Raw genomic sequence first — 27,846 nt, forward strand, 5'->3', positions numbered from 1 at the left:
ATAGTAGATTTTTTAATTATGGATTTTTGTGGATAGTTATATACATTACTACCAGAGTTTTTATTTACATTTATAGCCTAATAATGGAAAAACAATATCCATAATCGAAATTGATTTTTTTGTTTTTTAAAACCGTGGTATACAAGTTCTTGCATTGTCGTGTCGTGCGTGATAAATAATTCGCCCAATCTTCGATATTTTTCGATTTTCTCCGAAGATTTCTGGCAAACAAATGATCGTGAACGTTGAACAAACTAGCAACAATTTGCGTCGATGTGCTTCTTCGCCGAATAATTTTTGTTGAAGCAAGACGAACCTTCAAGAACAAATACATTCGATTTTTTTCTTATATCAGACTCATATCCATAATTTATCACCTGTAGATGTTATACACGACTTCTGATGCTCCTTAAATGTTTTTTCTTTCTAATCATGAACAGTTGTGAGATTATGCAGGATCCAACGCCAACAAATCTTTCTTATGGACAAATGATCCTGTAATATCTAATTATGTCATTATTAAAGCCCAAGGATCCCTCATTTGCACGATATGTCACATGATGATCTTGAATTAAAACGTCAGATGTTGTATGACAGCAGTTATTGCTACCAATACAGAAATATAGATAATACGAGGGTTTATTATTCAAGTTATTATTAACTTCAATCTTTTGAAGTGTTTCAGAGAAAAATATTATTGCACATTCAGTATTCTGTAAATTCTATTATAGAACTTCTGTTTCTATAACGACCATTTTGCTTTCAATACTCATCATTGACGTATTATATTTAATCTGTAGAGATCTTAACTGAGCGTTCCTCAGTGCCTCAACTTTTATTATTAAATTATTTTCAATTGACCAGAGCGTTCTTAGTCAGTTGCAGTCATATCACCACTTCCAAAACCTCGAAATAAACCCACAATTTGTTGGCACCTCTTTTCTCCAACCTTATATATAGTCCCATTTCCTTGATAACATCAAGAACTGGGTAGTATAAACTAGGGATGTCTGCCGCGGAGAAATATCGACATATCGGAGAATTAAAAACATCAATACTTCCTTTTAACCCTATCGATATTTTTTGTATAATAGCTCGAATTTTTGCAGAGGAGCTAAAGCTACTGTACTTAATTTTAAATACGACCAGCGGGAAAAAACCGCAAATTGAAAATTCAATAGTCTGTTTTTAAAAATTATCAATATTTTGTTTTAAATATTGATACTTTCTTTCAACAAATACCGATTTAAAAAAATATATCGATTATCGGTCAAAAACATCCTATGTCTCTATTGTAGTGTATAATCCCGAACAGAAGAAGGTTTTTAATGACATTGCAATTAACAATTATTTTGTTTCGAAACAATATTCCTTTAGAGGAAACGAAATAAATTTAGAAATATAAGAATTTCGGAATAGTTAACCAGTTATATTCCAAAAATTGTTTTACTTTTTGATCATATTTATTAAAATTTACAGATCAGAGTTATGGTTACCTGCAAAATTACTTAAATATATTACGGAAAACAGCTCTTCTCTATATTTAAACTTTTCCTAAACTCAATGCCATCTTTATCTATATTTTGTTCTTAACAAAGAATTTTATGAGCAGGTGTCATAGTATATAATATTTTTGTTGTTTGACCTGTTGTTGAGGCTTAGGTATAATAAACGGGATTTGTATTAATTGTTGGACTATAGTTGTTACATTGTATTATTTATTTTCTATAAAATATATTGGTAAGTGTATAAATCATCGTCAGTAAATACCTCTAAATGTGGTCTTATCAACAGTTTTATTGCTTGATAACCAGCAATACAACTAATCCGGCCATATATACTTGAACTAGCCCCTGTCGCTGATTTATGACTTCCAACCAGTTGCATGCCTATAATAATTGCTCTCTTATGTATGACTTGCAACTATCTAATTGTATGTAATATTGTTATTTTTACACTTATTTATATACACACTTAATTTAGATTAATAGCTTCGCTGACTTCAAACAAAACATTGTAAATATCTATAATATAGGATGATTTGTTGTGGTTTTATTGGAATTATCAAATTTATATCAGTATAGAATTATATATATAATATATACATGATCATCTATTTATGTGATGTAAAGATAATCATTATTGGGCTAGGTTGCATGTAACTGTTTGATAGGTCTCGGTAAATTATTCAGAAAAGTTTACACGAGTTCTTTGTTTTATTGAGTATTTTATTTCTTGTGGTTTTATGATTGTTTTTGTTCCAGCTTGGTGTTATATTAAGCGTTTCGCCTTTAATTATTTTTTCAGGTTTATTGAAAATTCCTTGATATTTTATTGAATATTGCTCAATCCTGATAATAGATTAGGTAGTTTTTGTTCTATCTTTATATTATTTCATAACCCTTTGTCGTCTAGGAATTTTTTTTAAGATTACAGAAAACTCCTTCATATTTTTAATGAATGTTGTTAAATCCTGATATAATGGGTTAGTTTCAGCTATACTATGGATTATATGCATTCAGAATTACAGAGCATTCGGACTTTATTGGCCTGGAACCCTTGTAATTGTTCAAGCATACTATTGCTGTGTTTAAACCATACTTGGGATACGTATTCAAGAACTGACAAACTGAACCGTGATTTTGTACAGAGTTGCTTTAAATTAAATTGAAACTGCACTTCTTCTGCACAGGATGGTACTGTTAAGAGAATTTTGTAGAAACCGCAATAAGTGGCAGTCGGATGGAGTTAAATCCGGTCTATATGATGGATATCAAAATCATCAAAATTTCCAATCCAATCTTTCTCTTCTCAGTTTTGGTCGTTTTTTTTATATCCTACTTCAATCGTATCAATTATTGATGATAGAATGAAAGGGTTTTTGGGCATTTTCGAATTGTTCATGATGAAATGATGAAAATTAATTCATGTTGAAGCTAATTGTTGATCTTGTAGTAGTGTTTATTGGTCGATGTTTAGTTCAATATCGATGCCACAAGATGTAAACACGCAAACTAATTTTGTCACTAGCGTTTACTTGAGGAATCATAAACACCACCACAATTTTCGATGAATCTTTGATGCATTTTTACAAAATTAACCATCTAGAATCTTTGTTTTCAAAACGCAATAACTTTTGACTGGGTAAACTAGTAAAGCTACTTTTATGCCTAGAATGCTCAATGAACTATTATCTTTCAAATGCGCTATAGACGACTTCATTAAATAATATTATCTAAAATCATCTAAAACCAAAAATCCTGTCTTTTGCGCCTTCTTTGTTGAATTACGATTGAATCATTTATGATTATATGATATGGTATGTGAATTTTATTCATTTATTTAGCATGCAAAAATAATAATATGAAATTAGTCTTTTTTCAGTCTAATAACTTCGCATAATATTTTTGTTAAAAACAGTTACAACATAACAGTTAAAAATTAGTGTTTACAATATTCTTCATATCAACAACATAATCAAAGTTCGCCAAAAATATTTTCTGTAATAGTATCTTTGCCATTAATCGTTTAACTACTTTATTTTAACTCAAAACCTAAAAATAAACACGTCTGGTACATATTTCCGAGCTATTAGAAACATATTTTTAGTACAATATACTTTTGTTGATTGTTTTTACATTTTTTATATAAAAATGTTGAAATAATTCTAATTAATTCCAGTTATAAAGTTTATATATTGTTTTGTTATATATATATATATATATATATATATATATATATATATATATATATATATATATATTTAGTAAAATAATAAGATTTTATAGTAAAATAATTCATCTTAATAACTATTTTGATTTTTTTGCAGGAATATGGAGGGAATTGGGTTCACCATAGGGCTGGGGATACTCCAGACCTTGGCCTTTATCTACGACTTTATAACCTTCCCTATCTACGTCCTCCTCCAAAGGCCATGGCAACAGCGACAAAAATCGAAAAAAATTAAGGTCAGGTTTTGATATAGTATTACATTTTGAGATGCAGTTTCGATTTTGCCGATGCTCGTTATACGGTCGCATGCGCTCGCTTCGCCACAAACTTCGCCTGCATCTTGAGATTAATAATCTTAGCGGAGAAGTTAATCAGATAAATGTTGCATGTTATCTCTTTTCGTAATGGTTCAAAAATAAACCAATAGATTTGATTGATTTGCTCTTAATATGATGCATGATTAATATAAAACAATCATTGACATGATTGTTGGGTCAAGTCTCATCAGGTCATGGCACGTTGTATTTTGATTAATTAATAAATAATTTAGTAGTGATAATCAGTTTTATTCTTACTTACAATTGTTCATGTGCTCTAGTACATCTTAAGTTCCATTGTTTCATCTTATGTTCCAACATTAAAACTGTTCTGGAATCTGTACTATTTCATGGCGTGCTTATATCTGGCATGGCTAAATTTGAAGATATATCAAATACCAACTACCTATAAATTAAAAGATAATCAGTCCTACTGTAAAGGGTTTGTTTTTAGAGATATAGATCTCCAAAACGCAATAAAACACAAATAAATTATATAAATTTGCTTGAAATTGCCTTGACTAGAGTTAATTTTTACCATGTCTATTTGAATATGATTGATGATGACTTGTTCTAATTTGTAGTTTCAGCTTTGTATACGTCTTCTTTCAACTTTTGAAACCGTATATGGATAATAACGCTGCCAATGTTTTCTTCCAAGTCGTCAAATATGTTTTTGCTGTCGGCGTAGTCACCTCCATTATTAATTATGTTTGTAATAATATATTTATTGGTTAAATTCAAAAACGAAGAAGTTAGTGATCATAGTTGTAGAGCGGTCACCATTTATTGTAATGTTCTGATAGGTTTGTTTTCGAAAAACAAGTAGCCCATAAAACTAAATCATAAAGTTAGTTATCATTAAGTTAGTTTCATTGAATGTGTTGGTATTTCCATATTGACTTGAAGTTTATCTTAACTCCAGAGGCGACAGTTTTGATTATTGATGTAACCATTCAACTAGAAATCAGTCTTTTATGTTAGAAAAGAGCATTAAAGTTCGTAATTGAAAAAAGTTTATTTACACTTCGGTGCAATGACATACAAAGTAACTTATTAGTACATACAATAATAATTACTAATAATAAAGTAACGGTTAATAACGTAACTTACAGAGGCGAAAAGCTATTGTAAAATCCTTAAAATTACATATAAATTATATTAGTAAGTCTTGTACAAAATCAGAATAAACTGATATACCGAAGAGTGATATTTTTGATGACCAATTTTTCTTGACCAACAGTCGTGTTAGAAGCGATGTTGTCAGTGTTACTGATTAAAATAAATCAATTAAAATAAATAAAACAGTTGTAATATTTCAGGATAACATGTAAGTCAGATGTTCGATGAATCCAAAATCACTTTAGTAAGAGAATCTGGTTTAATTTTATGTTTTGGAAAAAGTATTGTGATTTTAATTTATTTACTTTTAAGAAAAGTTCTTCTTTATGCTTAATTTGCACTATAACTTAAGATCTATAAACTTAAAAAATAACTGTTGTTTTCTGGCCATGACCTTTTTAAAGTTTTTCTTTCATTATTTCATCGTCATCGTCAAGAGTGTCTACTTCTCAACCAATACGCTGCAGTTGGTAGCACAAGACGTCGAGTATCTTCACCAAATCCTAACCTGAGACAGTGTTAGTTTCCCATTTTTCAGGTCGCGTTTTATGATCTTGATCCGTGTCCTTTTCCACCAGAATGGTTGATTTTGTCACAAAAGTTTGAGAGAATTTCGTTCAGTTTTAATTCGACAGACATGTCCAAACCATTATATTTACGTCTCTGAATTTGTTCCTCAACTGTGTACTCTGATTATCACATTTTGATGGAATGACTTCATTTATAACAGGAACTTCAGAACTACTAACAGAAGTCAATCAGTTGTTCCATGAATGATTTTTTGTATTATTGAAACATACGTTTTGATGTTTTGAAGTTTTTATGAGTTGTGACGGTAGTCCACTTTGGGCAGATGGCCCTTGTATAAAATATCGATTGGGCCTTTGTCTGCCAGCTTGTCCTCATGTCGAGAAAAGGCCAACTTCTCATCCCCATAAAAATGAACACAAGCAATTATAGGGTTTCAGTCATAAAAGGTCTTAGCCATACTTAATGTACACAGGTTTACCAAGAACACGTAAACCTACTTTGCCCACAATATCCCAAAATCCGTTTATAAAATCCCTACCCACATACTCTAGGGGCTTCATCTTTCCAAATTTATGAGCACCCCTCCCCAGCTGTGATTTCCAGATCACAAAGGATCCCACTGAACTCTTTTTCCATAAATTTTTAAACCAAATGGGTCAAATTTCGCAGGACTAACTGATACTTGATTATTGAAACAAATCTTCACAACTACAATATTTCTACCCAGATTTCCACTGTATACAATTTTTGAGATTTTTCTAAGCTTCGGTATTCATAGCTTCAGTAATCTTGGAATGATTTCAATAGAGCAATATACTTTGCGGCTGCATTGACCTAAATAAATCAGTTTTGATGTAACCGTTTTATTTTTATAAATGTTAGATCGTCGTACTACAATAACTGGTTTTTTATTCATTTTTAAGCAATTTTACCCACTTCCTGCAGATTTTAATGTGCCTGTACCACATGTGGCCTTTCAACATATGTAGAATCGAAAAAAAAATCGCAATACTTTTTCTTCTACTTTTTGTAGAACATTTTTGTTATTGTTACATTTCAAATAACAGTACATTTGACGAAATTATTAGTTTAAACTGTTAATCAGCGAACGAACAAAAATAACAGAAGTTTATTTTTGAACCATTCCATCTATTTATTGTAAATATATATCGCTTCGGTCAAACTGACCCCATTTTAATCTGTAACGATTGTACTAAAAATACCTTTTGCATCTCCTTTCTTGGACTTTCACCTTTGATATCATTCGGTTTGTTTCTTGGTCCATTGGTAACTATACTTACATTAAATAATACTACAAGCGTTTATTGTCTTTTAGAACGGAAACGGAACGGTTTAATTTCTTCATTCAAAAAAATATTGCAGTGATCTCGTATTATTATTTTTTTATTTACAAGAGTAAGCGGAAAATATGTTAATAAACCAGTGCTTGGAGAGCACGAACAGAAAAATCAAGTAAAAAGTATGTTAAAGTCACAGTAACAAATTCATCCGATATTTTCGAATAATTGATGTCTTTTAATCTGAGTTTTTTTCTGATGTTATTACGATTGTCCTGCAACAGTTACTCGCACCATTTCAATTGACGTTATTTCAACACGGTTTGCGATCGAAATTTTTTGGGTCAACTGGATATTTTTCACAAATTTTCATTAGAATAATAATTTTTGACTCAGATTGTTTTACCAGTTGGCATAAGTCTGGCGCCATTACTTCTGTTATTCAGGATAATTTTGTTTGCCTCAACTCTCGTAAATATTAATTTGTATATTTTCAAGCTTCCCTCGTATACTTGCGATATTCACTTCATAAATTCTCGGTTTGGTAAATTTATAACCAAACATCTTTTAATATTTTCTAATTTGTGTTACTTTTGTCTGGATAAATATTTTATGGCACTGTTCTTTCTTCTATTGCTATATATGTAAGTTCCTCCGTATTGGGCAAGTTAATATGCAAGATGAATGAATTTTAACACATCATTTGCATCATCGCGATAGTGGACAATATTTTGATGAGATAACACTTTCTGTTTCATTAAACATTTGTTTAAACATTTAATTTTCTTGATTTCGTTAATCAAATCCTCAATTAGGTTTAGCATTTTCCTTTTTGAAAATAACTGATGATAATATGTTCTTAATCGTACCACCTGATCGAGCCGTTTTTGTGTTAGGAAGAATGGATGTTGGGTGATGAATTTACCTTTCATTCATTATTATACTCTTAAAAATGTTTGCCATGTTATTGTTTTCATTTTAAATGAACTATTTTGGTTACAGTTTTCACTCTATGTGCAAATTTTCAATAAAATGAAAGCCAAACTATATATATTACTTTTTGAGGTAATAACTGGAACACTATGATTTTCTTCACCTTTTCTGGAGCTGCTTTGATCGACCAGCGTAAACTATATCTTGATACAACCCTTCTTTATTTTTTCCAGATTAGAATCTAACGTATTACAAATAACAATTGCTAGGTGAAAGGGTTATATAGTGTTTATAACGTCGAATGTTTATAAATTATCCTATTACTGGCGAACCAATGTGATAATTATAAATAATCAGTTGGTTACCGAGCATTTGCAGTTTTTAAAGAGTTTTGCAATAACATTTATCGGCACACACGAGGTCACGCACGTTCATTGTTTGATTATTGTTATGCCACGGACAAGAACGATCATCCACACTGTTTTAGGCTCACGTTATGCGATAATCGTCCAAGATGTTGATGTTTTTATGAGCCAGCGATCAAGAACATTTCAAAGTTATCGTAGATTAAAAGGTTTTACTGGTCAGGACCATGGTCGCTGTACGTGTTATTTTTTGTTTAAATGCGGATTATGTAATAGTGATTTAGGAGATTGGTTATTATTTCGTTTCATATCAAATATAAGAACTTCAAAATGTATATTGAACTTGATGATTGAATTGTTATTAATTTTTTATTTTTTAATTATTACATTGTTACTAGTTGTTTCCGATTAACCTACAATTTGTCTTTATGATAACTTAAATTTAGGTATATAACTAGGAGGACCCATCAGCCCTATCTTAGTCTCTGGTGTAATAATGTTTATACATGTCACTGTTGTATTTTTTATTATATGCAACTCACGACATAACACTACACAAGATGAGATGGTTTGATTCTTTTGTGTCTGTGTCCTGTTCTGGTGATATCCAAAACCTGCAATATTTCAATATTCTCATGAGAGTGGAGTCTTTCCTCAAGCCCCCTTGCAATTGTGTTGATTTCTTAACTGACTGAAGGTCTCGATGTAGTTAATCAGTCCTATAGTATTTGGGTGCCTCTCAGAACTTTCTTCTGAAAAATTTGTATTTTATTTATGTTACTCTTTGCAGAACATCCCCATAATTGAACTCCGTATGTCCATATAGGTTTCAGAATCGATATTTTAAATAATATATCGATATTTGTTCACTCCAACCCTACTTTTCCACGCAAAATTATTTTTCCAAAAAAAGAAGCAACAACAACTTAAAACAAAATTTCGAAATACTCTCCTTCGTAAACACTAGGTTTACAATATTTTAATTTGCAACAAGTTGATACTCTCTTTATTCCGATACTTTTTTGAAAAAATATCGTTATATCGATTTTATTAATTTTCACAAATGCGCTTATTCAAAGTACTAAAAAAAAGAAAAATATTATACCTTAAAAGTGTTGTTTTACTGTTGCCTACTAGTTGTTTTAGGCTGAGAATGAATCATTATTTTAGAATCAAAGTGCAAACAAATAAATTGAAACATGCACTTAATTGAATAAGTGCAATCAGACATCCCCCCAACTTATTTAATTTGGTATTAAACGAAATAATGACGAATTTTATACTGTCGAAATAATATTACAATTTATTTATCCGTTTGGGTATCGCTTTAGATTTTTTTAAGCAAATGGTGGCTGGAGCTTTGAAGCTTAATCAGTAACAGATATAGGATTTATGGATGTGTTGTTATAAAAATGTAATACAAAGGGATATTAACGTATTTCCTTTTATTTTTGGTGTATACATCGCGCAAGCTATGGATCGATTTATTATAGTCATTTGTTTTTTTTTGTTTGACGTTGATCTTTCCACAGTCGATTCGGAATCCTTTTTTTTGTGTTCAACGGAAATTATTTATAGGCATTTATCGCCAAAACGGAAAAAGAGGGTAAAGACGATGTCTCCATTCAAATCACCCAGGATTCGGAAAATAATAATGTTGCCGTAAGGTCGACTAAAAAAAAGTTTAAGGTACAATATAAGGGTGACGAACCCGCCACGCCTACGCACGAACTCTCTCGAACGCGCGAAAGCATGCCCAATATCATGGAACTGACCCTCCCCATTGTGTTTCGGTCGCAACGGTTTCGAAAAGAAACGCACCTGCATTAACGGGATTGAGTAGGCCGTCTTTTCGTTTGTTTTTCTCTCGCGAAACGACGGAAACTGGCCCACGGCCAACTTGATTCGATCGGATAGTATGGCACGGCATCTTTTGTACGTTGGAGAGAGTTTTTTTGGTGACGGAAAGTTATGATGGTTACGTTGTGGCGAAATCAGCACCAGTAACCTACTAGATTTAGATAGAGTAGCGGAATAGCGATAATAGCTGGGGAAATATACTTTATTTGTGAATATGGCTTAAGTATTTGGTTAGAGCATTACTAATTACTAAAATCTAAAATTAAATTCATAAAATCAGACTTTCATCTGTTCCCGAAAGACATGAAGAAGTTGGTCGATGAATATTTTCACAGCCTTTAGTCCCTAGATTATTAAAAGGAATACATTGGAGGAACGCTGTACCATGTGAGCTGATGTCAAAGAAGATTAATAACTTGATTTTTTTATATTACATCTTACATTAGATATGTTTAGTACAATTATAATTTACAAACTGACGTAACGGTTATCTTACTTGTGTATTGATGCAAGTACAACAGAACAATAGTAGTTTTGTTGTACTTGCATCAGTACACAACAAGATGAATTCGGGATAAATACATCACTATGTATTTTCATCCATTTATCATGTAAATCGACTTTTATGAGTTTCTGATCACCTGTTTAATATTTATTATGTAAGAATATAAAGGAAATATAACACAAGTTATAAATCTGTTTTAAAGTATAATTTTATCCTTCCAATTTTTGTGACCTTACGTAGAACTATTAAGACCCCTCCCATCTCCTTGTTAAAAAAAATAACACGTGGTCTTCTCCAAAATCGTCAAGTTACACACAAGAAATCAGAATTACAAGCTAGTGACGTGGTAGCTAAAAAAAAGTGCTTTTACGTGTGTGTGTGTGTGTACTTATTCAACAACGTAATCTCAATCAAGAGCCTCATAATCATTCCGACGCCGCTCTAACAATTCAATGCCACTTTTGTAGAACGATTTATCTTTTGCCTCAAAATAGCCCTGTCACCAGTTGATGTCCACTCAAACGACGATCGTCACATATCGATGCAAAAATTCTGGTTTGTTACATTTAAACATGGCCAAACATTACTCAGAATCATCAACACGTTCTTGTTTTTGGTCAACAGTGAGCAAACGCAGCACCACCTTTGAACAAAGCTTTTTCATAGTCAAATGCTCATGCAATATAAAACCAATACGTTCTTTTGATATCTTTACAATGTCAGCTAACTCACGCAGCTTTACTTTTTGGTTACTCAATTTTCTGGTACTACCACCTCGTATGTATACATCCACTACGTTCTGTATCATCGGTGTTTCTAAGACCACGTTTGAAGTCAGCAAACCAACGTTTTATTATTATTTCTATGAAGCGGAGTCCTTATAACACATTTCTAGCCATTGCTTCACTCGAACGGAATTTTTCCCCCAAGAAGCAGTGTAAAATTTAAACACGAAATTGTTTTTAATCCACTGTTTTGAAAATAACAAAAAAATAAAACTCACAACCTTATGAGTAGAATATCATATAGGTTAGTACTAACTGAAAATGTGGCGAATGTAACAAAACTAGTGGCATTTATGTGTTAGGCCCGGGATTTTTCGTCCCATGTGTTATTTAAAAAATTGGTGCTTCTATATATCAATGGATATAAAAAGAAGATTTCCATTCAATATCAACTAAATAATTTAAATAAAACCTATGATATTATGTCAATGAGGTAAAAAATAATAATATCAAGAAAAAGTTAAAGATAGAGTTTAAAGTTAATACATGCATTGAAACAATTCAGTTCTGTATCTCGTTTTATTTTAATGGTAGCACTTGGTGTCTTCAATATTTCCTCTTCTTGTTCTTCGCACATTTTTAATCTCTTTAATCTCTCTCTTTTAATTTTTTTGCTACCGCTTCAATACAAGGGAAAAAGTCTTCCATTATTATATTTTTTGTGATAAAGCATTCATCGTAGTCCATAGTTTTCTTTCGTAGGTTGGATTAACCCAATTATAATAGAATTTTATAAGTGAGTGAGAGAAACCTTAAAAGAGAGAGAACACAGAAGAAACAGGGATCCAGAATTATCTACTTTTGTACTAAGATGTGATATGGAACTTAAAATGCTATATATTTATCTCCAAAAACTAATAAAAACTGGAATTAGAAGTAAATTTTAAAAAGTGCTTGTATAAGGTGGAGGAATCTTCCAAATATTTAAGCCATCATATTCGCGTTATCAATATTTTAATTAAATACTGAAATATAATACAAAATTTGGCTTAGAACAAAGAAAAGCCTTATTCGTCATATATTTCACCATATTACATCATAAATTGTTTCAAAAAGTAGATGTCACACTATCGATAAATAATCTTCCAATCTTTCATCAAGATCATTAACAGAAAAATTACGGAGTACCGTATAATTTGACAACGTGTAATTTTTCAACATTATCCTCAATTTAGCGATTTTAATTGATGATATGTCGAAAGCATACACGTTTATTATATTTGATTTTTTATTTAATTACCCTACTGGAATGTATTTGGACCTCAATTAATAGGATGATTATGTACAAGGTTATATATTTACTTATTTTGCATGCATACTGCTATTTGGTATACTAACAAATTGCACGAACATAGTTGCTTACATTTTATCGGAAAAATATGCTTCCGATATTGCAATATGTGTAAAATCTGAAAAGAATATCCTTAAAAAGCCAGTTTTCTCTAAAATGTATACTTACAAACACTACACGTGCACAATTAAACTATTAATAAGCAAAAAATATCTACCGCGTAAATCGATTTTACTCATTTTATTATTTTCCGTATACAGTCGCAACCCATCACCCAAGACAGCAAAAGTATTACCTACAGATCGACCACTCAACCTAGCCCACTCCACGTCTCCCTGATCCGCGAGAATATCGACACTATGGCCAAACTGATGGAATTCATCAATAAAAAATACCCCAACAAAAGATGTCTAGGAACTAGGGAGATTCTAGGCGAAGAAGACGAGAAGCAATCTAACGGAAGAATATTCAAAAAGGTACGTTTGAAAACAGGTACGAGATGATAACCAAAGAACCGGTCACGTTTATTCGCTCAACGCCTACTATTAATCTACATACTCATGTTTTCAAGGTGAATATCGTCACAGCCTCATTGTCGAGTTATGTCATTAATAAAACTCAATGCATTTGTATCACTATCATTTGTAGCAGGAACGACGTAATTGTCAGTATTTTCTTAGAGCGTTTCAGGTATTTATTAGTTTTTTTGTGCAAAAAATGCACCTGTCGGTGAATGGTGCTGACTTATTTTCATAATTATTCGCCTTATTCCATTGTTTATAAAGCGACTTGATGTTTGCTTTTTGTTCTATTCTATTTATATAAAACTGTAATAACTCGAAAAGTAATCCATGTTTTCAAATTTCAAATATTCATTTATTTATTCATTTTAGGGCGAAATCAACATTTACAAACATTATCAATAAATTCATGTGTAACACAAGAATAAGAAAGTAAATATTACAAAGATTTTATCATTTTCTCTACTTCTTTTTTACTAATCAGTTTGGTTCCGGCAGTTCCGAAGTTTGGTTCGAAATACTCCTTTATTAGAATCACGTCTCTTTATGTTTGTCCACATTTAACTAATATTTGACACGCCCTAATTGTTTTTATTCTGATAAGGCATACAAATAAATGAATAAATAACACTGTAAAGAACAACTTGCCAATGCTTTGGAAATATTCGCATTCCATAATTTAAAAAATCTTAGTCCTTAAGATAATATTATAAAATAAATAAATATCAATTATGTCTTCTTGAGAATTCACAAACAAGTTACACATAGACCAAAATAATAAACATGAACAATATATAGTAACAGTCCATTAGTGCCTTCAATGTTTTAACGAATTGGTTTTTAGACTTAAAGCAAACTTGACTGATCAATAAAACTTGTGTATACTAAATGTATAATTAGAAAGAAAATAAAATAAGCTTTTGAATGTTGAAAATAGAATTTAAAAATAGATATTACTGTTTCACGTACATACTATTCATCTACTTCTAAATACGATAAACTTTTGTATATAAAAATATATATTAAATTTGTGATGGATCAAAGTTAACATTGTAAAAGTTTATAAATTGACAACTTTTATGTATATTATAACATTGAGAAATAAAAACATGTTCCCTATTATATGTATTTATTCTTAATAATGTTTTATTCTATAGTATAAAATGGGCGAATACAGATGGAAGACTTTCTCGGAAGTTAACACGTTAGCCAAGCAATTTGGTAGTGGTTTAAGGGAGCTGGGTTGTAAACCAAAAGAAAACATAGTAATTTTTGCTGAAACTAGAGCTGAATGGATGATAGCCGCACATGGACTCTTTAAACAGAACATCCCCCTGGTTACCATTTATGCCACGTTAGGTATTCATAAATACTAGAACAATCGGGACTAGAATAAGAATTATGTTTTTATTATTTTTATGTAGGCGATGAAGCTATAGCTCATGGAATCAACGAAACCCAAGTGCAGACTGTGATAACCTCGTACGAATTAATGCCCAAATTCAAGAAAATCCTTGAGCTCACACCGACGGTAAAAAGATTGGTTTATATGGAGGATCAGCTGAAAGATCTTGATAAGACTGGTTACAAGAGTGATATCGAAATTATTAGTTTTACTGATGTCGTTAAGAAGGGAAGAGATTCGGCTATTGGTTAGTAAGACTATTTTTGTAATATATCTCGAGCTAATATTTGTATGCTCATTATAGAAGCTGAACCACCACAGACCAATGACACTGCTATCATTATGTACACCAGTGGTTCCACTGGAGTGCCTAAAGGCGTGATGATCTTGCACAAAAATTTGGTAACTACATTGAAGGCTTTCTGTGACGCTACCGAAATTTTTGAGACTGACGTCATGATCGGATTCTTGCCTTTGGCTCATGTGTTTGAATTGCTGGTTGAGACTATCTGCCTGTGTGCCGGCGTAGCTATTGGTTATTCAAGCCCCACTACAATGATAGATTCCGCTAGCAAGATTAAAAAAGGTACTAAAGGCGATGCTTCAGTCTTGCGACCCACCTGTATGACTAGCGTACCTGTAAGTACCCTTAATTATGTAGTATGGTGATTTTACTGGTATAACTATAAAACCAGTAGTTATTAATAGTCTAACTTGTTATAAAATTATTTGGCCAACAAAAATTATTTTTTAAAATTATAATTGATATTGTTTTGTTGATGAAAGCCCTTATGTATGTATTAAGTAGGCTAATTATAATAGCAAATAGTCTGCCTGTACTTTAAACTAAATATTATGCAGTTGAGATTAATACATTAATACAGGTTATTAATTGCTTCATACTCAGTCGAAAAATATCACCTTATTAATAGTATCCTTTGTATCTCATCCATCCTGGTACAATTAATCTTATTCCCAACTATCTTTATATACACTACAGGACTATGATACCTGTTTTCCACAACTTTTAAATTCCCACAGCAGCAATTTGCAATGCTGCAATTGGATTAAATTGCAGAATACTGGACTTAGTTGTATGATTTCAACAGACGCATTGAACGTGATGGAGCTTTTACTTCATTTCCTCGCGATATGTATTCGAAATTATAGATAGTATATCTTTCCCTAGATAGACTTCCACAATTGTATTCATATTTATATAGATTGAAAACAAATACTTTGCTGCTCATTCCAGTTATTAATCTTTTTTTGACATCAGCTCACGTGGTCAGCATTCCTCTAACTTCAGTATTTTTGCTCGGCTCTCTTGAGAGTCTAAGCGGCTGTCAAAATATTTATCCTTTCCCAGAAACGAATGACTTCAATATATTGGGGGACAGATGAAAGTTTGAAGGTGACAAGTCAGGAGAATGGGGTCAATGAATGGGTTAACTGATTTTATTCTTCTTCCGTGGTTTGTTCAATATGGGCCTGTAATAGTTCTGCTCTTTTCAGGGTAATCAATTAATAGGGTCCCTTCAAATCTGCTTTCTTTCGGAAGTGTAATGGTTGTCCCATGTCTTATCCGTGGTGGTAAATTGTGGTATAAAAATTTTAATTCAGCTGCCTACTTTTTTTCGGGCGTTTGAAATGAAAGGAGCAGAATCCCCGTTCATTTTTGTCAACTTTGGATAAATAACCTAGAGGTTGATCCATCTGAAAGGAAGAATTTTATGATCGCAAAATGTTCCAGTTTATTCATCTTAATGAAAAAGACGCAAGACGTCTACTAGTAGTTGCCAATTTTCATTTTTGAAATTGTAAATATGTAATTATAGTGTAGTATAGTGTTTGTAAACATAAAAGCTTTGGATGAAATACAAAGATAGTACTGACGACATCTAATTCATCAGAAATCAGATTTATCCTCTTATACATATAAATAATTAGTTTCAACTATGTTTAGTTTTGTGCTATATTATATATTTTTTGTTCTTAAAGCTTATCTTAGATAGAATTGCGAAAACTATACAGGACAAAGTTGGCAAGAGCGGTGGTTTTAAGAAGTTGGTCTTTAAATTTGCTTATGATTACAAAACCAAATGGAGAAGGCGAGGCTATCGTACACCACTGATCGATAGGTAATAGGAATTACACAGCTAAAAAGCCATTCCTTTGTTGGCCGTTTTAAAATAGACACTTTTTCACATTTTATTTTGTAGATCCATCTTTGGACCTATTCGTCAATTATTAGGTGGCAATCTAAGATTAGTTATTTCTGGAGGAGCTCCATTGTCGGCATCGACTCATGAACTCATCAACAACTGTCTGTGTATTACTATAATCCAAGGTTATGGATTGACCGAGACCACTTCATGTGCTTGTGTACAAGACTGTAAGTTTTTTAATTGTAACTTATATAATTTAATTTAAAAAGTAGGAAAACAATTAAACAAAATTAGTATGATATTAATAAGTGCTATTTTTAGTTTATGATACTGAATTGGGCAGAGTAGGAGCTACCACTACTGTATGTGAAATTAAAATTGTAAATTGGGAAGAAGGAAATTATAGGGTAACAGACAAACCATATCCCAGAGGAGAAATTATCGTTGGTGGTGATAATGTTAGCGCTGGGTAATGTTCGACTTTAAAACTAGTACCCAGTTATATTCACTTATATTTTATTTGTAGTTATTATAAATCACCAGGCAAGACCCAAGAAGAGTTTTATGATGCCGACGGAAAAAGATGGTTCAAGACTGGTGATATCGGCGAAGTACATGATGATGGCGTTGTTAAAATTATTGGTGAGTATTTGATGATAATTAGCATATTACACATATGTCAATCGACTTTAACGTTAACTAATATCCCTTTCAGATCGTAAGAAAGATTTGGTGAAACTACAAGCTGGCGAATATGTTTCACTGGGTAAAGTCGAAGCTATCCTTAAAACCTGTCCAGTTGTGGATAATATTTGCGTTTATGGAGAATCCACACAACTGTATTGCGTTGCTCTCGTCGTACCCAATCAGCCGCAACTCATGGAATTGGCCACTAAATTAGGTCTGGGCGAAAAGTCTTTTGAAGAATTGTGTGATTTACCAGAAATGGAAAAGGCTGTATGCGCCGAATTAGCAGATCATGGAAAGAAAGGTAAAATGGTTATAGAAAATTAATTGTGATTATATCTTCTTGATTTCGTGTTTGTAGGAAAACTGGAAAAATTCGAGATTCCCCAAGCTGTCAAAATCGTCGCTGAAGTATGGTCTCCGGACATGGGTCTGGTAACTGCAGCATTCAAATTGAAGAGGAAAGACATTCAAGAACGTTACCAATGCGAACTGAAGAGAATGTATGCTTCTTGAGAAGGCACCAACATTTTTCTGTAGATAGTGATTGATTACATATTTATAATTTTTACAATGTATCAAAAAAAGATATTATTGTGCTCGGAATGGTGCTTTTAAAGAGGAGTATCTCTTTGAGATTACACAAAAAAGTAAACTATTTCATTTGTGACTAGTTGATAATCAAAAAAAAAACTTTACTCTTTCATCATTTCAAATGCACAATTGTAATGAAATTACAATAAGGGCAACTCCTTTTTTACTTCTAATTTCTATATCAAACCGCTCTAATATAGTCAATTATATTGATAAGTTCTTTCAATATTTCCTGTTATTTCTTGTTAGTATGTTTTGTTTGATCATTGTAGTTGAATAATTTGAATCTTCCTAAAGACTGTAGGTATGGGCGTGTGAAAAAATCCTAAAACTGTCCAATTCTTTAAGATAATGGTAGCCTTTAAGCTTAACAACGCAGTTGGTTAAGTTGCTACAAATTTCGCTTTAATGATACTCATCTGTTCATAACATTCGTTGCTTTAAATGTTAAAACCATACCCTCTACTTTTAGAGTTTCATTTCCTAAAAAAGTTGTTTTTAATTTGCTTGTCAAATAGAATATTAAGGATCTTAGAGACAAGTACTTATTATAGGATAAAAGTTGTATTAAATATTTTTTAAATCTGTAAAAATGCACTTTTTATTTTTTAGTCAGTAAGCTAAGAAATTTGTCGTATTTATTTGAAATAAAAATTACAATGTTTTTGCGTTGTTTCTGTTCACAAGTTGCTCTCATAAGAACCCAGTAAGCTGCAATTATCAATTATTTAAAAGGTTCCCCTCCTCCTACGTAAACTTCGGTAAGGAATAACTATCTCAATCATAACAGTAAACATCTTTGGTACAGTACATGTATTATCTGGGACTTAATGCCAAGTGTAAAAAATCGCAACTGAAGCTATTTATGAAATCAAAAACATCAGAAAAAATTTCAAATTAAAACGACAAATAAAATTTATATTTAAACAGTTGAATCATACGCATAATTAGGCAAAAATAAATCAATCTGAAACTGAAATTTGTTATGTTGAGCAACTTACCATACCAATCAGTCTATGAAGGAACGTGGAACGTTTATTGATTCTCAATCTGTTTTCAACTGTATACATTGGCCATCATTTTGGGCAGCATTGAAAACTGGACAAGCTTTAAACTCAAACTCTAATAACCCTAAATGTTGCTCAAAAAGCTCAAATGTCTCTTAAAAAGTATTTAAAAATAGACATATTCAATAAAATACTATACATTTCTTGACCTGATCGCACGTTCGATGACAAGCATATTAAGACTTCTAGCATTTTTGACGATATGGGAGCACGTCTGTTACTGAAACTGACCTAATTCATACATTGCCTGTTATTGAAATCCCAATGGCGTATAGTTAAAATTTAACTAAACCACACCAGTGCTTAGCTTCAGTAAAATAAGAGAAGCAAGTTGGAATCTTCTGTTGGGTGAAGAAATAAGGTGAACCGACCAAACTATAGGAGTTTTCGTGCGTCAAATCCAATGAGTGTGGAAGACAAGATATATTATAATTAAGGCTAAAATACGCCTATTCGAAGGCTTATTTATCAATTCTTCTGGATAGCCTCGAAATTTTAAATTAAACTTATAAATCATTACTAGAGAAACTATATATAGTATGAAACTATTATAATTGCGGCAAAAGCAACAGAAAAAGTAATTTTTTGTTCTAAAATAGTCTCTGACTTCAACTGAATTAAAGTGTGCTTATTATAAATTTGTAATGATATTAGACTTATTACATCCTAGGCATAAAAACCTTCTGCAATAATTTTTTCTAGTATTCCTGCATAATATAGTACAAATAAAAATGGATTATTGCTGTTGATGAATATATTCATTTTGTTCCATTTTAAAACAAATACTATATTCATTTTGTTCCATTTTAAAACAAATACTACCATCGTATTAATACCGTCGTACTTAATAATTTTCTTCATTTGGAAACTTGAATTTTTGATCATAACTTCTGTATAGGTATTACGAGTTTTCAATGGTACATATATTCAGAATTAATTTAGCATTGGATATGGAGACCAATTATAATTAAAAATTATGTAGTACATTTGACTACCCAACTGTATTTCACATTCCAACCCCTTTATTTAAACTCAATAGCTCTGACCTAATAGGCCTCAATTATAAATCTGTAAATACAAATTGGAGTCAGTTCTTTTATAAATCAACTTTAGCATGATTCTTATATGTTACAGTAATTAACAGAATTCAGCAATATTTGTAATTATTGCTTTACTATATTACATATTTTTTGTAAGTAATAAAACTCAATTTTAAGAAAAATCTATATAATTTATTTAAATAGAGTTATAATTATTTAATGTAAACAGGAAAAAAATAACAATGTAATAAAAAAATGTAAATAAATGAAAATGCACTTAAATATATTAAACTATATTTAAGGAAAGCTAACCTAATTAATTCCCTGTTAATTAAGATCTAGTGTATTTTCCCCAAATATGTAACATAAATACTGATGCGATGAACACAAGAGACATTACAAGGACTGGAAGGGGGCCACTAAAAAAAGAAAATGTATTAGCAGGTTATAGTTATTTGATATTTACTTTACATATTGATGTAAAAATCATAATTTAGGAATAATAGAACTATGAATATGTGACTGACAATGACTTACACTTTGATGCCAGGAGAGTCATCGGTGTAGAATCTCCACATACCACCTGTACCAGCTCCAGTATTTCTTCTAGCAGTGGTTGTTGTTGTGGTAGACTTTCTTTGTCTTACAGTACCCCCTGTACTAGCCCTTGGCGCTCCACCCTTTGTTGGGGACCTACTTCCGGCACCAACGCTGGTTGAACTTGGTGAAGCTGGCTAAAAACAATAACTTATTACTAACAATATGGTATTATTATTACGACGATTTAACTTTATAATTTAGTATGCAATAATTAAAAATATAATAAAAGTATATTTTCTACTAATAAAACTAATAATAAATAGTTGTAATAAAAAGTTACACACTATTAATAGTTCCAATTACTTCTAATTTTATAAAAGTTGTTCCTAGTTTTGTATTTTAATAATATTCATAACATGACTTGAAAAATTAAAATTTATTCAAAAAATGAATGAAAATATATAAAGCCGACCATATATACTTACCATTATTGTGAAATATAATAGATTTCGTTGAAACTACAGAAAATAGTATAAACGTACACTAACACCGTTAGTTAAAAAGTGAATGAAGTTCAACACATTCCATATAACTGCCACTAGGTTGACACGTCACTCATCCACGCAGCTCCACGAGCATATGTCAACAACATATTTTGATGACGTTTCTGAATTACCCTACCTACCAACTTATACAATACAAAATATTAATTCCCCAATACTCTTGTGTCTTCTTGTGCTTTCATTGGATTTAGTAATATTCCTTACTTTACTTTTGACATTTTTTATCAATAATCAACTATCCTTTTCTACTCCTCAAGGACATGTCAATGTTTTTGTTTATGGTGCGCGAAGAGGTGGCAGGTGACACTTTGACATATGATTCGTTTGATTGACAGTCGTCCTAATTTTTTTCAAAATGTATTTTTTGGAAAAATTTTGCAGAATATGTGTCCAAACGGGAGTTCAATTAGTGGACATAAATATGGTCGACTTCGACTCGATCAAGTTAAGTGATAAGTTGGAAATTTGCACAAAATTGGTGAGTTAATAATTTTTTTCTTATTCTACTAAAAAGTTTGTGACCTATTGATTTTTATTTTAAGATATTTTTTATGACTTTTAAACATATTTTAAATCAAAACTATTTTTATAACTTTATGTTTTTGAGAATTAACTTAGCATTATATTATTTATCTAATATAATTTTTCACCTGTGAGATGTATTTACAGTGTATAATGTATGCTTAGTTTTATTATCTTTTAGGTTGTTACACAAGATAGCATTTCATCAGAAATTTGCCAGAAGTGTGTGAATAAATTAAGAGTGGCATATCATTTTCAAGATATGTGTAAGAAAAGTACAAAAGTTATTCAAGGATATTTAGAAAAATTAACAGGAAATCAAACATTCATAAAAGTTAGTGGAGATCACTTTTTTGAGAACTCTGATTTGACTGTTGTAATTGAACAGTTATCTGAACATAAAGTTGATGAAGATGAAGATGATGATAATGATTATGAATATGGAGCTTTAAATCTTTCAAATGATATCTCACACAATGAATCTGCAAATTCTAAAAGAAAACAGAGAATAACAAAACAGCAAAGATGTTCATTATTAAAACAACTATTGTCCCCTGGAAGCAAACCTAAAAAAGAAAGGGACAAATTACTTTATTTCAATAATCCTTTTAATTTTGATAAAGGTGGACTGAAAGACATTATTAATTTTACCAAAAATTATGAATTCAATTTTAAATTAGATAAACATGTAAACAATGAATCTACACCATTAGATAAGTTGACAGCATTTTCCACCAACTTTTTTCAAAGAGATTTTACAGAATTCAAAACCCATATTTTATATATTATTGAGAATAGAGACAGATTTGAAAATATAAATTCATATATCTCTGATGATGATGTGAGTGATAATGAGGGTGATAATTCAATAGATAAGAAACACTTTGAGGAAGTTATTGTGGAACCTGATATTAAAGTCAAAAGTGAGGGCATGGGTAGCGAGGAAGAATATGAAGGTAATATATACTTTAGTTTTCTCTATTTAATTTTCTCATGAAATCTTGTTAATTTGTAGGTGATAAATGCCCATTGGACTATTTGGAAACATCAATAGAAGAGGATGATGAAATCAGAGTAAAAAAAGACACTGATCTGTCAGATGAAGAGAATGAAAGCTGTAAATTTAGTATTAAAAATTTTTCCAATAGTATGTCAAACTACTTTGATAGCAAGAGTAAAAAAACTTTTAATGTAGAAACTAATATTATAAGAAGACCCAATTACAGTTTAGATCTTAACACTTCACCCCCTGATAAGTTAGTTTCTGATGCTGTAACTGTAGAACCTGATGTTAAAATCAAAAATGAGATTATGGACTATGAAGAAGAATATGAAGGTAATTGATTGATACTTTTTTTTTTCATATTAATTATAATAATAATTTAGATGTTAAATGCCCATTGGATTATTTGGAAACATCAATAGAGGAGGAGGATGAAGTGAAAGTAAAAAAGGAGACTGGACTTTCAGATGAAGAGAGCAAAAGTTGTAATTTTAGTATTAAGAAATTTTCTCATAGTATGTCAAATTATTTTGACAACAAATCAGAAATTAATGATAAAATGACATTGACAAAGAGTAGAGTGGATGTAGAAACTGATATTATAAAGAGACCTAATTACAATTTAGACCATGACACTTCACATTCTGTTAAGCTATTGGACAAATTGGTTTCTAGTTATCCTGTAAGTCCAAGAAAAGTTTTTTCACCTAACAATGTTAGGTGCAGGACAAGAAACAACCCTTACATCAATCCTTTATTGAAAGATCAATTTCAATTTAGGAGTTTTAAGTGTGACAGGTGCAATAAATATTTCAAAAGTCAAGGTTATCTAAAAGCACACACATCAAAAGTGCATTAATCAAAATCTATCCCTAATCGGTGTTTGTATTTTTATGGGATAGTAATGGATCTGTTATTATCTCAAATGTAGGTTTATTTGTATATGTTAAGAATGCTTAACATAGTGTTCCTTTGCAAATTAACGAAAATAACAAAGTATAATTCATTGTAAAGCAATATTTAATGTTTCTCGAAAAGATGAATGTTGTGCAAATTCACTTTTGAAATATTGTGATGTACTATGCGTCCTTTTGAAGTGTTCTGAACACTGTCTTAGTTATATCAATTTGCTATATGGCAGGCAACAAATCATATTACTATTGGCTGTCATTGTGTACATTTTACAAATATACACTTTATTTGTTGAAGTACCCCGTACTATTTAACTAAATTTTATTGTGATGTTTTAAAAACTTCTCATGCCAAAGTGAGTACAAGATCATGTATATCCTATTCAGCAGTAGCAACATAAATTCAGCTTTGAGCAAAGAATTTATTATAGACAATTAGTTGATGACATTTATTTGAGTGTGCTTAAAGTACAATTGATGTTCCTACAACGGCTATGTGCAAAATGTAATGACTATTTGTCACTAGCCACTAAGTTTATTATTTATGGATGATGGCATTTAAATAATGCAACACTCCTCAGGTTATTAGTTTGTTCATTGTTTACATGGACTATACTAGTGACATTAAGAAACTGTAAGATTCGAATCTTAGCAGTACTTGTTCAATCCGAATTTATACAATAAGTACTTATATACATATATATATAAATGTTCGTACCTTTATCTGTATAAGAAAATATTGTATTTTATACTTTTATTTTGTTATTATATTTCTTATATTATGTTAAATACAAGTGTTATATATATAAATTAAATGATTTTTGTTATAATATTATTTACCTTCATAGTATACTTTTATCATACAGTATGTCTGATGGGAGAATACAAATTTCAAGAAGTTAACATTAAAACAAAAGTAATTTGATTAATTAAAAATATAATAAAGAATGAGTCGGTTAACAAGGGCGATCGATATATAAGATTTACAATTTTGTGCATTATATCACAAATTGTGAATGCTAAAATATTTTAAGAATTTGCACAGTTACATAGTGGCGCCTTCATGATAGGTCCCTGTATGTAACACTCGTAATTCTAAAAGTGTTTCTATATAATATATATATTTACATCGAAAATAAAATACTCTTCTATTGTATAAATATTCACCTTAAACATTCGGCGGGATTTGAAACGAAAAATATAACTTTTGCGTTGTACATTTTCTCTATGGAATTTTATTGTTTGTGTGGTATTGCAATATAATTTCAATATATAATAGTTCCAAAGAAAAAATAATAAGGGATGAAATAACTATATAGAAATCACTTTGCGAAAAAAACTAGGACTTTCTTGATAGAAAGCATAGAAAAAATTGAAAGATTATTTTTGTAATTATGTAGTACACAGTTTGATAGCAATCAGGCAAATTTAAACTAAAATACCAAGAAAATATAATGAAAATTTTTATTATATTAAGTAACTGTAAAAAATTATAATGTAGAGTGTGTAAGATCTATATGCTTTGATATGTGTGTAATTATCCATATTACACGATAAAAAACACTGTATAGTATATGCAATAGATTCGAATTTATGAAGATTGAACGCCTAATAATTCCGTTCAAATGATATAGCAAAGGTCAGGGAGACTAGATATTAAATCAGAAAATAAATAAGCAATTAGTATAATCTTACAAAAAAAAATTATATAGGTGGTAACAGAATAATTAAATAAGGAAAATTGATATCAAATCGACGATATAAATATAAAAGTTTCAAATCATTGGAATAACAAAGTTCCTTTCATCATTTATTACAGTGGCGTCTATGATGATTTAAATTTTGTTTACTGTTATATATCTAGTTGCCTACATATAAATAAGTGATAACAGTGTTGATAATTCCAAACAAGAGTTTGTCGACCAATGGAATTCTTGAACATTTGACGTTTCTCCTGTGGGATAAAATACAAAAAAGCAAACTAATCAGTGGCGTGTAGTGTTACGGATTTGTTATTGTTTATAATAAGCGTTATCGAATATTGCCAATAATGGAAATTGCGAATGCCGTAGGTACCTCGTCAGGGGTCCCCAGAAATACAAAGAATATTATGGAGGGTGTTGGAGCCCGAGTTATAAGGGGACCTGATTGGAAATGGGGCAAACAGGTTGGTTAGGTTATGTTTTGATTTTAACAACTTTTCCTTTAATATTAAATTACAACAATTGTTTAGGCATAATACTATTTATCAACTGATGCTGTGAAACAGTTGCTAAAATACATTAATTTTTTAATTAGTGTCAAAAGTTTATATGCTTAAATTTTAAAGTTAATATTGTGTGTAACCACCTCATATGTGTTGTATCTTTATTTCTGTGTAGAGATAATATGAGTAAATGAATCATGAATGAAAATCGTAATTAATTTTATATGTTACTCTATTTTAATTTTTTTTAGGACGGTGGCGAAGGCCATGTTGGTACTGTTCGAAATTTTGAGTCACCTGATGAGGTAGTGGTTGTATGGGACAATGGCACAGCAGCTAATTATCGTTGTTCAGGACAATATGACTTAAGGATTCTTGATAGCGCGCCTACTGGCATTAAACATGAAGGAACAATGTGTGATACTTGTCGCCAACAACCAATCTTTGGCATTCGTTGGAAATGTGCTGAGTGTGGAAACTACGACTTGTGTTCTATATGTTATCATGGCGATAAGCATCAATTACGGCATAGGTATTCATTATTTCAGTATAATTGGTTTGTTGTTAATTTTAATTGTATTTCAGATTCTACCGCATTACCACACCTGGTGGAGAGAGATTCTACCTTGAGCCTCGTCGAAAAACAAAGAAAATCGCGATTCGTGGTATTTTTCCTAGCGCTCGTGTTGTTCGCGGTGTTGATTGGCAATGGGAAGACCAGGATGGTGGTAATGGCAGAAGGGGAAAGGTTCAAGAAATACAGGATTGGTCTGCTGCTAGTCCAAGGTACATTATTTTACATTATGTTTAATACTGATTGATGCTATATACATTTATTGTAGATCTGCAGCATATGTAGTATGGGATAATGGTTCCAAAAATCTATATCGTGTAGGGTTTGAAGGAATGGCAGATTTAAAAGTTATGAATGATGCAAAGGGTCAGAATGTTTACCGTGATCATTTGCCTTGTTTAGGAGAGCAAGGTGCTGGTCCAAGACCAGCAGGGCTTAAAATTGGAGATCAAGTCAATGTGGACCTAGATCTTGAGATTGTGCAATCATTGCAACATGGGCACGGAGGATGGACAGATGGCATGTATGAGTGTCTGAACAGGTAAATTGACATATTTGAATAAACAACTTTTGTTTAATAATTTGATTTTAGTATTGGCACTGTTGTGGGAATAGATGAAGATCATGACATTGTTGTAGCATACAATAGTGGAAATCGCTGGACTTTTAATCCTGCAGTTTTAACAAAAGTTGCTACACCAACCAATTCAGCAGGTTTCAATGAAACACCTCAACAGCAATTTGCAGTTGGTGACGTGGTGCAAATTTGTTCTGATATGGAAAGAGTGAAGATGCTGCAAAGAGGCCATGGAGATTGGGCAGATGGCATGGCAGCTGTATGATTATTTTTTAGTTATCATTATAATTGATTTAATTTTTTATATATTATTAGACTCTTGGTAAAGTTGGACATGTCCAGCAAATTTACAATGACAATGACTTGAAGGTAGAAGTCTGTAACACTACCTGGACTTATAATCCATTAGCTGTAACTAAATTGGCCAGCAAGGATGGTACAATGCATGGTAAGATCAACTGTGTTATAAGAGTAAAGATGGTTAAAAAATATAAATTCTATAATACCTAAAAATATTTCAAATATCACATCTTTAAGGTACTACCTCTGGTGAACGCCTAAGTGCCCTTTTGAAGAAATTATTTGAAACTCATGTTTCTGGCGATGTTAATGAAGAACTCGTTAAGTCCGCTGCTAATGGCGATGCACAAAAATGTGAGGAGGTCCTAAAACAAAGCAATACGGCTGGAGCTGGCATTGGACCGGATGTTAATGGAGTTTTTGCCGGTA

General features: G+C 31.2%; 4 protein-coding genes across 14 annotated transcripts in view; 3 read left to right on the top strand and 1 right to left on the bottom strand.

The window, feature by feature from the left end:
- The window catches only part of Acsl (Acyl-CoA synthetase long-chain), a 58,533-nt gene extending 39,755 nt beyond the window's left edge, over positions 1 to 18,778 (top strand). For 5 of the 9 annotated variants that reach the window (XM_076414539.1, XM_076414543.1, XM_076414542.1 and 2 more), the window contains 11 exons: positions 3,830 to 3,968; positions 13,000 to 13,215; positions 14,418 to 14,619; positions 14,685 to 14,912; positions 14,970 to 15,304; positions 16,667 to 16,806; positions 16,888 to 17,060; positions 17,155 to 17,302; positions 17,360 to 17,475; positions 17,549 to 17,824; positions 17,882 to 18,778. In XM_076414539.1, the coding sequence (XP_076270654.1) occupies positions 3,830 to 3,968; positions 13,000 to 13,215; positions 14,418 to 14,619; positions 14,685 to 14,912; positions 14,970 to 15,304; positions 16,667 to 16,806; positions 16,888 to 17,060; positions 17,155 to 17,302; positions 17,360 to 17,475; positions 17,549 to 17,824; positions 17,882 to 18,036 (2,128 nt within the window). In that variant the 3' untranslated portion in view covers positions 18,037 to 18,778. Of the gene's footprint in view, positions 1 to 3,829; positions 3,969 to 9,876; positions 9,988 to 12,999; positions 13,216 to 14,417; positions 14,620 to 14,684; positions 14,913 to 14,969; positions 15,305 to 16,666; positions 16,807 to 16,887; positions 17,061 to 17,154; positions 17,303 to 17,359; positions 17,476 to 17,548; positions 17,825 to 17,881 lie in introns of all 9 variants that reach the window. The other 4 variants (XM_076414534.1, XM_076414537.1, XM_076414536.1 and 1 more) reach the window with 1 other exon arrangement.
- Positions 18,779 to 20,391: 1,613 nt separating this feature from the next.
- Sec61beta (Sec61 translocon subunit beta) lies at positions 20,392 to 21,401 on the bottom strand. The gene is made up of 3 exons (XM_076414552.1): positions 21,247 to 21,401; positions 20,759 to 20,955; positions 20,392 to 20,640 (listed from the first exon to the last, which is right to left on the bottom strand). Exons 1-3 carry the CDS (start codon positions 21,247 to 21,249, stop codon positions 20,553 to 20,555), a joined length of 288 nt encoding a protein of 95 aa, XP_076270667.1. The 5' UTR covers positions 21,250 to 21,401; the 3' UTR covers positions 20,392 to 20,552.
- Positions 21,402 to 21,604: 203 nt separating this feature from the next.
- LOC143202762 (uncharacterized) lies at positions 21,605 to 24,575 on the top strand. 2 transcript variants are annotated; one of them, XM_076414545.1, is made up of 4 exons: positions 21,605 to 21,802; positions 22,028 to 22,802; positions 22,862 to 23,182; positions 23,233 to 24,575. In XM_076414545.1, exons 1-4 carry the CDS (start codon positions 21,680 to 21,682, stop codon positions 23,706 to 23,708), a joined length of 1,695 nt encoding a protein of 564 aa, XP_076270660.1. In that variant the 5' UTR covers positions 21,605 to 21,679; the 3' UTR covers positions 23,709 to 24,575. The 2 variants fall into 2 exon arrangements, with proteins under 2 accessions (XP_076270660.1, XP_076270661.1); XM_076414546.1 differs by having other exon boundaries at positions 21,668 to 21,802; positions 22,012 to 22,802.
- A 1,106-nt stretch (positions 24,576 to 25,681) lies between these two features.
- The window catches only part of mib1 (E3 ubiquitin-protein ligase mind bomb 1), a 786,657-nt gene continuing 784,492 nt past the window's right edge, over positions 25,682 to 27,846 (top strand). For both annotated transcript variants that reach the window (XM_076414568.1, XM_076414567.1), the window contains exons 1-7: positions 25,682 to 25,927; positions 26,218 to 26,498; positions 26,552 to 26,752; positions 26,809 to 27,081; positions 27,133 to 27,376; positions 27,433 to 27,565; positions 27,655 to 27,843. In XM_076414568.1, coding sequence (XP_076270683.1) covers positions 25,811 to 25,927; positions 26,218 to 26,498; positions 26,552 to 26,752; positions 26,809 to 27,081; positions 27,133 to 27,376; positions 27,433 to 27,565; positions 27,655 to 27,843 — 1,438 coding nt within the window. In that variant the 5' untranslated portion in view covers positions 25,682 to 25,810. The remainder of the gene's footprint in view (positions 25,928 to 26,217; positions 26,499 to 26,551; positions 26,753 to 26,808; positions 27,082 to 27,132; positions 27,377 to 27,432; positions 27,566 to 27,654; positions 27,844 to 27,846) is intronic.

This window comes from Rhynchophorus ferrugineus, unplaced genomic scaffold (assembly GCF_030347505.1).
Source record: "Rhynchophorus ferrugineus isolate W39M unplaced genomic scaffold, kcgeb_rfMv2 rfM9, whole genome shotgun sequence".
Classification (NCBI taxonomy): Eukaryota; Metazoa; Arthropoda; class Insecta; order Coleoptera; family Curculionidae; genus Rhynchophorus; species Rhynchophorus ferrugineus.